The sequence below is a fragment of the Miscanthus floridulus genome, chromosome 18, assembly GCF_019320115.1.
Source record: "Miscanthus floridulus cultivar M001 chromosome 18, ASM1932011v1, whole genome shotgun sequence".
Taxonomy (NCBI): domain Eukaryota; kingdom Viridiplantae; phylum Streptophyta; class Magnoliopsida; order Poales; family Poaceae; genus Miscanthus; species Miscanthus floridulus.
The window spans coordinates 51,234,580-51,246,972 of NC_089597.1; the positions used below are offsets into that span (position 1 = coordinate 51,234,580).

At 44.2% G+C, this 12,393-nt stretch overlaps 2 protein-coding genes across 2 annotated transcripts; both read left to right on the forward strand.

Annotated features, from left to right (window-relative positions):
- Nucleotides 1-4,774: 4,774 nt before the first annotated feature.
- Nucleotides 4,775-8,282, forward strand: LOC136520095 (amino acid transporter AVT6A-like). The gene is made up of 5 exons (XM_066513496.1): nucleotides 4,775-5,608; nucleotides 6,268-6,420; nucleotides 6,532-6,735; nucleotides 7,033-7,498; nucleotides 7,878-8,282. Exons 1-5 carry the CDS (start codon nucleotides 5,194-5,196, stop codon nucleotides 8,017-8,019), a joined length of 1,380 nt encoding a protein of 459 aa, XP_066369593.1. The 5' UTR covers nucleotides 4,775-5,193; the 3' UTR covers nucleotides 8,020-8,282.
- A 1,672-nt stretch (nucleotides 8,283-9,954) lies between these two features.
- On the forward strand, nucleotides 9,955-10,928 carry LOC136520096 (uncharacterized). Its single transcript, XM_066513497.1, has one exon. The coding sequence runs from the start codon at nucleotides 10,121-10,123 to the stop codon at nucleotides 10,709-10,711; it is 591 nt and encodes a 196-aa protein (XP_066369594.1). The 5' UTR covers nucleotides 9,955-10,120; the 3' UTR covers nucleotides 10,712-10,928.
- The last annotated feature ends 1,465 nt before the right edge of the window (nucleotides 10,929-12,393 follow it).

The following is a 12,393-nucleotide window of genomic DNA, read 5'->3' on the forward strand; positions in this document are numbered from 1 at the left end:
TGGATACATTCTCCTGAAGGTTTTCTGAAGTTTAATATTGATGGTGCGGTGGCGCGTTCTAAAAACAAAGGAGCTATTGGTGTCATTGTAGGGTTGAGATGGCGGACTAGAGGGGGGTGAATAGTCCTTTCTAAAATTAATCGCGTCGGCTAACCGTAACAAATGCGAAAATAAAACTATCAGTCTAGTCAAGACTACACCCCTCTCTGTATGTTCTCTAGCACCTTACAAAGATCCTAACTATGCAACTAAGGTGCCGAGCTAGCTAGAGCTCATCTAATCAATTCTAGTGGCAATGTCACACAAACCTATGCAACTAGTATTTTGCCAACCGGGGGAGCTCCTACATAATCTAGTAAGCAAAAGCACAAAGACACCTAAGCTCACTAGCAATGCTCAATAACAAGGCTACACAAGCCAAATTATAGAGCGCAAATTACTTAGCTACATAAACTAATCAAAGTGACTAACAAGGTTACTAAAACTAAATTAGCCACGCAAGGGAGCTACTTCTATGCTACACAAGCAAGAAGGTAACTAGCAAGCTACACAAGCCAACTAATTACAAGAGCAACTACACAAGCACAATGTATATAAAAGTAATGCAAGCTTGTGTTTTGCGGAATGCAAACCATTGAGAAGATGATGAAGACAATGTTGACACAGTGATTTTCTCCTGAGGTTCACTTGGTTGCCACCAAGCTACGTTCCCGTTGTGTCGACCGCTCACTTGGTGGTTCGGCGGCTAATTGGCATCATCCGCCAAGCCCGCACGTCGGGCACCACAAGAACCTACCCCAAAACTGAGGGTAGCTCAATGACACGCCCAACTAGAGTTGCTCTTTACGATCCCCGCGGGGTGAGCACAATCCCCCTCACAAATCCTCCTCCGGAGCACCGCACAATCTTCTCGCGTGCTTCAACGGAGTCGCAAGCCACCAAGCCATCTAGGAGGTGGCAACCTTCAAGAGTAACAAGCACCACCAGCTTGTAACTCGATCACCTAGTGCCACTCGATGCAACCTCACGATGCAACGCACTAGAATCACACTCACTCACAATCGGATCGCACTCTTGCAAGCACAAGTGAGTTAGAGGGCATCCAAGCACACCTACACAAGCCACCAAGGCTCAAGGGTGCTCAGTAACCAGCCCAAGCCTAAGCTCCACCTCTATTTATAGCCCCCAAGCCAAATAGAGCCGTTGGAGCAAAGCTGCTAGTTTCTGCGAGGGCACGACACGACGGTGCCCTCCCCAACGGTCGAATTCCAACGAGCCGTTGGTCACCGGACAGGGGTGGCGGTGACCACCCAGGCCAACCACCCGAAACACCACGTCTCTGGAAAAATAGGGCGGTGCACCGCCCTAGGCATGGCGGTGCCCGCGGCGATGACCCCCCTCGCCTTCTCCCGCTCTTCGCCGAAAAGGGGCGGTGCACTGGACAGCCCCTGGCGGTGCCACAGTCCTCCACACGGCAGTGCACGCGCAGACACAGTGGTGATCGAGTCACCCACTGCTGCTATCGGCCTTGGTCTGGTGGGCACCACCCTAGGGGTGGTGGTGCCACCGGACAGGCAGTGGCGGTGCCCCCCCAGGGCACCAGCCAACTCCTCCCTCTCGGCCTCTAGGTGGGTACCGCCCTAAGGGTGGCGGTGCCACCCAGGCAGCACACCGAGCCCAGTTTTGCCTCCTCTTCTTTGCCTTTTTCACCATCTTTGTAAATGTGCTAACACCACCAAGTGTTCACTAACTTGTGCATGTGTGTTAGCTTTTCACAAACATTTTACCAAAGGATTAGCACTCTTCTTGCCACGCCACTCGATCCTAACACATATGCAAAGTCAGATCGCTCAAGTGGCACTAGATGACTGATATGCAAACAAGTTTGCTCCTCTTGATAGTACGACCATCTATCCTAAACCTGGTCATGCACTTCTCTACTCAACCTTTGATCGGTGAAATAAAATGTCCTAGGTTATACCTTTGCCTTGCGCATTCCATTCTATCTCCTCCATTGTTGATGCAACACATGCACCAACCAATCATCAAATGATATGATCCACTTCATATCATCATGTGATCGTATTGGTTCATCGATCTTGACTTCACTTGCTCTTCACCATTGTCTCGGTCCATCGGCGCCAAGTCATCACTCAACTTGCCCTTCACACTTGCAACCGGTCCGTCGAGCTAAGCCTTGTCTTGATCTTCTCCACCTTGGTCACATGTGTCATATCTCATATGCAATGAGCTCCTTCATCACATGTGTGAGTCTTGCAACACATCCAAGCCATTTCACCTCCATGGCAGAGGTTGCTCACACATGATGTACTTGTGAACTAATCACCTGTGTATCTCACTCAAACACATATTAGTCCACCTAAGGTTGTCACTCAATTACCAAAACCAAATAAGGACCTTTCAGTCATATGTAGAGACAGCTCAGGGAATTATGTTGCTGCCAGTGCAATGGTTATTAATGGTCTTGTTGACCCTCCTTCCCTCGAAGCATTGGCTTGCAATGAAGCAACTCTGCTGGTACTTGATCTGGGTGAAAAGAATTATGTAATAGCTTCAGACTGTATGGAGGTAATAATGAATATGCAGAAGTAAAGCCTGTGTGCTTACTCCACCATCTTGAAGGAAATTAATGCTAGAAGAACTTTGTTTCATGAAGTTGTTTTTAAGCATGAGGGGTAGAGTCTATAACAATGAGGCACATGTTCTTGCTAAAAGTGTTTGTGCAATGGCACCAGGGAGACATATTTGGCTTCCTGGGAGACCAGACTTTATCTTTGTACCTCAAAACATTATGTTGTCTGAATAAATAAGACTCTACCTTCTTCTCCGAAAAAAGCATTCATGCCCCCCATTGATGCATTGGCATATCTAAATATCTGAAGGTATATACATTCCAAGAGCTCTATGTATTGGTCTTCAAAATCTTTTGCTTCGCCATAACAAAAGATTTCACTCTTTTGAAAGTTAATTTTAAAACGAAACAACTATTCAAAAACACACAACAAAAGTCTTACGTTTTTTGCTTGTCCTAAGTCGTGGTCCATAAAGATAATGTTATTGTTAGCATATTATAGAATCGACACGCCATCATCTCCAAGTTACGGGATGACCCCCCTCCATTATTTGTTCTTCATCCTTTGCTCTTTTAATTAAGAGTGCAAGCATATCTACTACGATGCTGAACAAAATAGGTGATATTGGGTCGCCTTGACGTAGACCTTTTTTTTGCATGTAGTGTCTAATGTCATCATTGACTTTGATACCCACACTACCACAGTGACAAAGCTCTTAATCTAATTGTACTACTCCCTCTGTCCCTGAATAAATAGATTTATAGAGTTTTCTTAAGTCAAACTTTTTAAACTTTGGCCGAATTTCTTGAAAAAAACGTTAAAACTTATGATATCAAATTAGTATCATTAGATTTATCATATAATATATTTTCATAAGGACTCATTTTATGACATAGATGTTGTTACCTTTTTCTATAAAGTTAGTCAAACTTAAAAAAGTTTGACTGTCACGGATTTTAGAAATTGATTTATTTAGGGACGGAGGAAGTATTTAAGAGAGAAGCCTTTCATTCTCAAGGGTTGTTGTAGGAAGGACACTTTTTAAAAGTCAATTTTGATAATCACTCAGTTAAGCTTTTTAGTGTAGAATTCATGAATGGTCTCGTGTAATATGACCACGCGTTCCATTATGTTTCTGCCTGGCATAAAGGTCGTGTGTGATGGACTCACCACTATTTGTGCTACTTTGTTGATTCTGTTTGTGCCAACTTTTGTGAAAATTTTAAAGATGATATTAAGAAGACATATTGGTCAGTATTGTTGGATCTGTTTTGTATGTTTAGTCTTAGGTGGAAGGATATTTACCCTAAAATTTAGACTAAAGAGCGGTAGATGTTCTTCATAAAAATCATTGAAAAGCGCCGCTAAATCCTCCTTTATCACTTTCATGAATACTTGATATAATTCTGCAGGGAAGTCATCAAGATCAGGAGCTTTATTGCGTTCCATTTGGAACATAGCCTTTTTGAACTTTGTTTCGGTAAATGCTGATGTAAGCATATCATTTTCAATAGTAGTGACTTGTGGTGTTTATACTAGTTAGAACAACTCGTGTCTAATAATGATCGATACAGAATCTAATTTCAAGATGTATCAGGTCGCACCCACTGTAGTGACCAAGACTGGTTCACCGCAATCCTGCCAAGACAGATTGTTTCGTCTTTGCCAAGTTTGGCGTTCAGGGCTACCTGGATTCAATTTTCACTGTCTTTCGCCGATTTGATTAAGGTTTGGTTTGGAATATGAGTTGGATCTTGGTCAATGATATATTCCTTTATTTTTCACGAACGTTGTTGGCTTGCGTTTTTTGCGCAACATTATTATTTACTCATACAGCACCATGTTCTACATGACAAAACTGGATGACGACAACTAACCCCTCCGAGCATTGACATTGACATAACATTAAAACCAACTAATCATAGCTTCGCAAAAAAAAAAAAACTAATCATAGAGCTACAAGAACTACAGTGTATAATTACTCCAAAAAAAAGTACAAAAAATGGAGCAAAAAATTGCCACAGGTCCCCTCCTGTTCGTTTGAGTTTGTTTGACTAATAAGCCATGACTGAAAGTATTATTAGCTGATTTGAGGTGAAATAAAAATTATTGTTTGTTGGCTGATAAGCTAGCTTATAAGCCCCCAGCCAACAGGCTGTCAGGCCTCTCCGTACCAAATTGCTTGGGCCTTCCTCCTCCTCACGTCCTTGTATCGCGGTTTACAGGGGGAGGCGGAGAGCCGTGGCAGCACGTTTTTCCTGATCCTCTTCCTGTTCTACCCATTTGTTCAGCCAATACGCTCCACTTCCGTCGCTTCAACGGCACGGGAGAGAATCTCTACCCAGCCAGGCAGCCAATCGAAGTCCTCGCTTGGCTTGCTGTATCTCCTATCCTGTTCCGCGAGATTTGTGGCGATTCTGCTACTGATGAAAATTTTGAGTTCTTGAAATTTCTTGTACGAGTGTCAGTAGCCAACAGCTGATACAAAGATCCTAGCTTTTCTATAGTCCCTTTCTGTGACCTTGCCCAAGAATTTGGTGTTTTTTTGTGTGTGCGTGTACAATTTCTTCCAAGAATCTGCTGTTTTGGGAGATTGACCATGGGCGGCGGCGGCGCTAACGACCGCTTCGCGGGAGCCAGCGACCCGCTGCTCCCCACGAAGCGGGATGGGGACGAGGACGACGCCGGTGCCTCCGCGTTCCACGAGTTCGACGGCGCCTCCTTCGCCGGCGCGGTGTTCAACCTCTCCACCACCATCGTCGGCGCGGGCATCATGGCGCTACCGGCCACCATGAAGGTGCTCGGCCTCGTCCCCGGCCTCGTCATGATAGTGCTCGCCGCGCTCCTCACCGACGCCTCCATCGAGCTGCTCGTGCGCTTCAGCAGCGCCGTGGGGGCGCGCTCCTACAGCGCGGCCATGGGCAACGCCTTCGGATTGTGGGGCAGGAGGCTGCTCCAGGTCTGCGTCGTCATCAACAACGTCGGGGTCATGATCGTCTACATGATCATTATTGGTAAACGAAACACATCATCTGGGCGCAGCCAGTTTCGACGCAATTCATCTTTTTCTTCTTCTTTGCCTCATTGAATTTCTTAGGATTGTGGTGTCTTGGTCCTTGGTTTGAGAAATTGAACTTACATATTCTACTGCAAGTTAGCTCAATTAGTTTTCGGATTGTTCTGGAGTCTTGACCGTGGATTTAGGAGCAGATGTTGTTCCACTGTTGCTTCCTGTGCAGCATGCGCACCGAACGAGAAATGGAATTTTGGGCAATTGACTATTTTTGCATTCAATAAATTTCGTCCCGTTACGGGAAAACATCTTTGTTAATTGGTAGCATATGTATTTCCTATTTCTGTATAAGGTCTGAGACCCCATGGGATGTTGGTGTAAATTCTAGAATAAGATATTCCATTCCATAGATACTGTCTGAAAGGAAATGTGAGTTTGTTTCACTTGTGGCCAACCAGAAGCACTTAGTATCATATGCCTTTAACATTTTCAGTTCTGCATTTTATACTTCAAATTTGATAAAATGCTACTCCTTCAATGTTTCCCCAGTTTGATGGTAGCTTACCATGATTGCCTCACGGTTCAATGTTTCCCCAGTTGATGCCTTGAACTGTGGATATTAGTTCCTACAGACATACAAATGTTCATTGTTTACCACAGGTGATGTGCTTTCTGGAACCACTTCTGGTGGTGAGCATCACTATGGTGTGTTAGAAGGATGGTTTGGAATACACTGGTGGAATGGGCGTTTCTTTGTTCTCCTTGTTACAACCCTTTGTGTTTTTACTCCACTAGCATGCTTGAAGCGTATTGGTAAGCAATTGAACTACCAAGAAGTTATTACAGGCTCTAGAAGGTTAATGGATATTTGGTTCAGTACTGTATATTTGAGAACATGCGATTCTTTGAATTTTTCTCTTGCAGATTCACTGAGCTATACATCCACAATATCTGTTGCTTTGGCGGTTGTATTCGTTATTATTACTGCAGGAATTGCTATCATCAAGTTGATAGGTGGACAAATTCCAATGCCCAAGTTGTTTCCCACTATTCCTGATTTGGCATCTGTTTGGGAACTTTTTACAGCAGTGCCGGTTCTTGTCACCGCTTATGTTTGCCATTACAATGGTATGATCAATTTCTAATTCTGCATGCAGATAACGAATCTTATTACAAACAGAATGGAAAAGGTGCACACTGCTATTTTTGTAGTTGCATTCCTGGAAAGTTGCAGATGACGAATAATGTGAATGTCAGGGGCATAAAAATGCATGTAAATGACAAAATGAATAAATAGTCATAGGCTAGTTTGATAGCTATCCCTACAACTTGTTTGAGCTGACGTCTTTAGTGTACAAACAAGTCCCAGAGAAAAAATTGCTTGCTTCTCAGCTGTCTAAGGAGATCTGATTTACATTTTTGCAGTTCACCCAATTCATAATGAGCTAAAGGACTCTTCCCAAATCAAGCCAATAGTGCATACATCATTGACACTATGCTCGGCTATCTACATCACAACAAGTTTCTTTGGATATCTCCTCTTTGGTGAATCTACACTCTCTGATGTGCTCTCCAATTTTGATTCAAATCTTGGGATCCCATACAGTTCAGTTCTAAACGATGCTGTCAGAGTGAGCTATGCTGTTCACCTTATGCTTGTGTTCCCCATGATATTCCATGCATTGAGGCTTAATTTGGATGGGCTCCTCTTCTCCTCTGCAAGGCCTCTGTCTTCTGACAACAGAAGATTTGGCATAATGACAGCATTGCTCCTCCTAGTGATTTTTGGGTCTGCAATCTTCATTCCTAGTATTTGGGATGCCTTTCAGTTTACTGGGGCAACTGCTGCTGTCTGTATTGCCTTTATTTTCCCAGCTGCAATCACTTTAAGGTAACTTGATGCTGTTAAAACTTTGTTCAGAATAGTTGTAACTGTGTTTCCTTCCAGCAGATTTATTCGCCTAGTTTGGTGTACTTTTTTTCTAGTTCTAGCATGCAGATGGACCTCTGAGCATGTGGGGAATGAGAATAAAAGAAAATAAACCCTGTCTATGGTTACTCTAAGATATATTTGTGGATTATGACTGTAGGTACACGCTGCTAATATTTAAATATGTAGTTGACCTGATAGATGCTGGATTATAATTTGTACGAAATTATGGATTGGTTTCTGCCATGATTTTTTTACAACAATTGCTGCCATGATGGTTAGTTGTTGAAAGACACTTCATTCTGGTAACCTCTAATCCCTTTTACTTTTGGCATATCAGGGATCCACAAGGCATTGCCAAGAAGTGGGACAAAATTCTGGCGGTCTTCATGATTGTTCTTGCTGTTGTATCAAATGTAGTAGCTGTCTACAGCGATGCCTACAAAATATTCCACAAGGAAAGTGCTCCTTCCAAGGTCTGAATTGGGGAGTCCACTGAAGATAGATCTTCATGGTGGTTTGTATGTTAGTTATCGTCAATAAAAGATCCATAGTTCATTTAGGCTTTGTTTTTGATGATTTGTTTCATGGGCGATGGTCTGACTCAAATCGCGTTGAGTTTCATGTGTGTATCTACACACTGGGGCTGAAGAGTTGCACAAACTGAAGTGCTTCGGTACAGTAAAAACAATTGTATCAAATGTGAAATTATAGAGTTACGATCATGATGACTTGTTTTTGAAAATTGCGTTGGATGTGAAGTAACCCTCAATATCTCTTTGAGTGTGCTATGCTTAGTGCGTTATTTAGAAGAACAAGTGAGAAATCATTTTGTTTTGGAAAAATTCAAGTGAGAAATCATGGACTTCTGTTCTTTCTCATAGATAGTGCAGTTTTATGGTTCCAGCCTGACAATTTAGCACGAAGGCACTTTGTAAATTGTCATGGCATTGCTGCTTGGCTGCTTGGCGTGCTCCCAAGGCCACGTAGCTTAGTGGTTATAAGAGTCTCAGGTGTCCGGGATTTAACGGCTCCGTACCTTTTGTGGTAGGTGATGTTCCAGTCGACAACGAGACGGCTATGGTGACTTCGTTAATCTCGTGTTTCCGTCGATAATGAGACGTCTGTGGTGACTTCGTCAATCTCGTATCGATGATTTGTCGATCCAGTCTTCGAAGATACCATAGGGGTAGTGTTTACGTGCTTTCGTTCTTAGAGGTAAGTGTGCGTGCGTTGTACTGTGTAATTAATAAAAAAACTAACCCCGGGTTTCCTACAGCGTTTACGCATCAAACGGTGCAACAAACTATAGCTCATCTGCTTTAGAAGGAAACTAAGGATTTGGCAAATAAAAAAGAATGGAGTTTTCTCCACACAGTCACTATATAGGGAGCTAATGAAAAGAGAGAGGATTTCAGAGAATAACGTGTTCTGGAAAGCAAAATTACCTTTGAAAATTAAAGTCTTCCTTTGGTATTTAAAGAAAGGGGTGATTTTAACAAAGGATAACTTGGTTAAGAGAAGATGGAAAGGAGATACTAAGTGTACCTTCTACGGGTTAGAAGAAAATATCCAACATCTTTTCTTTGACTGCCGAATAGCTAGATCGGTTTGGAATACATTGTTCATCACCTTTAACTTTCAACCACCTAAAAGCATAACTCACATGTTCGGATCTTGGATAAGGAGATTTGCTCCTAGACTAAGAAATCAAATAATAGTGGGGATTGCAACCATGTTTTGGGTACTATGGTTGAATAGAAATGAGGCAGTATTTCAAAATCGAGTTACTAATTCTTGCTTGCAGGTACTTTTCAGGGTGACTTTTTGGATCAGACAATGGTCCATGTTGTCTAAAGAGGAAGAGGGAAGAAAGATGAAGGAGGGCTGCAGGTATCTAGAAGGCTTGTCACTGCAATTTTTTGGATCCAGTGGGTGGAGAAATCAAAAGAGAATAAAACAGTAATCCTCAGGGAGATGTACTGGAAGATTACAGCTATCAAAAAAAGGAAGAGAGGAAAGCTATGAAGTTTGGATGCATGGAGTTGGAAATGATGGTTGCAAATCTTCAGAAGTTCTGTGTCGAAGCAACAAAACAGTTTAGAGAACTAGCTTCGTTTTTGCTATATACTGCCTGTGATTGGACACTACGAGTGTTGCCGGTTTAGCTACAGTTGGAGTTGGGGTTTAGCTGTTTATCATTATGTGGTTTGGCTGCATCTTTTGGGTTGTGTTTAGTCAAGGCAAGGGTTGTTTGGTTATCAGTAGTTTGGAGTTGGGGCGAGTCTGCTTAGCAGTCTTGTGGTCTTAGACCATGGTCTTGTAATAGTTCAGTTTGGTTGTACCCATTCGATTATGAATGTGGGAGACCAGAATACATTTGTTCCTTTATCTTAAAAAAAAAAAAGGAAACTAAGGAATATCTGGTCCGGCTTCCGCAGGGCCACCAGTCCACCATGGTTGCTCAGGCGGCGTGGAACCAGAGCTAGAGCTGGCCCACACGATCAGAGGTCTATCAGAACTAGGTAGAGGCTTATCACGAAGAACAGGTACCAAGCAGTCGAAGACCAGAGACTGCACAAGATGAACCAGCTCTCTCTTCTCCACCGCGCCCTCCACTTACATCGCCTCTCTCCCGGACGCGGCCATGGCCTCAACGCCACCGCCGTCGTCCGAGCTCGGCTCTCCTCCTCTGAACCAACCCCACAACGGCACGCAAAGCGCCTCCTCGCCGTAGCACCTCACGAAAGCATCGCGGCAGCTACGGAGGAGAGCCACCCGCGTCAAGAGCTCGCAGCGGCCGGCAATAATAACGACGCCGGCGCCGCCGGCGGCAGGACGTGCCCACTGCCGACGTGGGCGCTCATCGGTGGCATCACGGCGGGCGTGGCCGTGGCGCTGGCCCTGTCTGCGGGTGCCGGCCCCGCCCTGGCGCTGGGGCCGGAGGGCCCCCTGGTGGAGGAGTTCTGGGACAACATGCGGCGGTACGCGCTGTACGTGGTGACGGTGAGCACAGGGGTGGCGTACACGGTGCTGCAGCCCATAGTGGAGCTGCTCAAGAACCCCGTCACGGCGCTGCTCATCGTGGCCGTCCTCGCCGGCAGCGGCTTCCTCGTCTCGCAGGTGCTCAATGCCATGGTCGGCAACTCCGACTTCATCTACAGGTACGAGTAGGTAGCAGCGGTCAGCGGATGGCGAGCGTGTGGCGCTGAGGCCTCCCTGTGCCCGAGAATGGAGATAGATGAACGTCTGACGTGTCAGCGAATCATTCGACCGTATACTAAGTGTGTAATCTCTTCGGCTCTTCGAGTTCGGCTTGCAGCTAGAACAGGAACGTGACTGAAATTGAACTATTGAAGTTTGTTGTCTCGTTATGGATGTATTTTACTCAGTCTGATATTACTTTGAGCAACAAGCTAATCATTAGAACACACAATCCAATTATGCTACTTAACTAATCGAGCTAATCAAACTTAACGAATACTCCCTCTAGATGTTAGATACGTAGATTTGGCTATGCACTTAGATATAGTACACTAGAAAAGTCAAAACGTCTTATAATTTAAAAGAGAGGAAGTGCACCAGCTATAGATTAAACAAAGTGAATTGTACAAGTGTAGTAGGCAAACCAACGAGAACAAGTGGCACAGTGATTTCTACCTCAAGGTTTGGTTGTTTGCCAACAAACTATGCCCCCATTGTTTCTACCCCAAGGTTTGGTTGTTTGTCAACAAACTACGTCCCCGTTGAGTCGAGCTCTTGGATCACTGCTCCTCTACAAGCCTCGCAAGCTCTCATTGTGGACACTTATTTATGAGTCGACTAATTGAAAGGTTCTAAATGGCCAGAGAGGGTGAATAGCCTAAAAAATTCTATAAATTCACTGGAGCAAAGGGTTAGTAACCTATAAGGCGAAATGCAATTTTGCTCTAGCTCTACAAGGATTGCAAGCCACCTACACTACAATTCTAGTTGATTAATATATCTAGATCAATCAATGGCAATGTCACTACTCTCTAACTAGTGAGCTCTCAAACTAACTACACTAAAGAGCTTCACGAGACAAGCTACTCAACAAACTAGCAAGCTCTCAAACTAATTACACTAAAGAGCTTTGCTACACAACTATATATCAAAGTAAATGCAAGAGAGTGAGTAAGGTGATTATACCGTCGTGGCGAGAGACAATGAACCAATCAATGAATACCAAATGGATCACCAGGAGAATTCCAATCACAATGGACACAAGATTTTTCTCCTGAGGTTCACGTGCTTGCCGGCATGCTAGTCCCCATTGTATCGACCAACACTTGGTGGTTCGGCGGCTAATAGGTATCACACACCTAGCCCAATAATTGGGCGCCGCAAGAACCTACCCACAAGTGAGGGTAACTCAATGACACGAGCAATTTACTAGAGTTGTCTTTGGCACCCCGCCGGGGAAGGCACAACAACCCCTCACAAGCACTTTGATTGGGGACGGACACAATCACCAAATCCCCTCACCAATCAACAAATCATCAACCGTCTAGGTGACAGCAATCACCAAGAGTAATAAGAAATCCATAATTACAAGAATCACCTAGTGCCACCAAATATGCAACCTCAAATGCATACACTAGGGTTTTCCCCAAATCCTCTCTTAAATGAGCAACAAGCTAGGAGAGGGAGAGGAGATGCTCTTTAATCTCACAAGATCAACACTTTAAATCTCAATCTCTCACTTAGGGTAAGCACAAAGCTTTGGGAGGAAGAGATGAGAGGAAAGCTTGTTTTTTTTGGTTCTCGCAATAATGAGGAAGAGTGAGCGAGAGAGGGTGAGAGAAGGCGGAAGAAGGAGAGAAATAGCCGGCCCC

What these genes read in the sequence shown, in the direction of transcription:
- LOC136520096 (XM_066513497.1), top strand. Translation starts at nt 10,121, where the DNA reads ATGAACCAGCTCTCTCTTCTCCACCGCGCCCTCCACTTACATCGCCTC.
- LOC136520095 (XM_066513496.1), top strand. Translation starts at nt 5,194, where the DNA reads ATGGGCGGCGGCGGCGCTAACGACCGCTTCGCGGGAGCCAGCGACCCG. An exon ending in AGCATGCTTGAAGCGTATTG is followed by an intron (nt 6,421 to 6,531) that starts GTAAGCAATTGA and finishes TTTCTCTTGCAG; the next exon opens with ATTCACTGAGCTATACATCC. An exon ending in TTATGTTTGCCATTACAATG is followed by an intron (nt 6,736 to 7,032) that starts GTATGATCAATT and finishes ACATTTTTGCAG; the next exon opens with TTCACCCAATTCATAATGAG.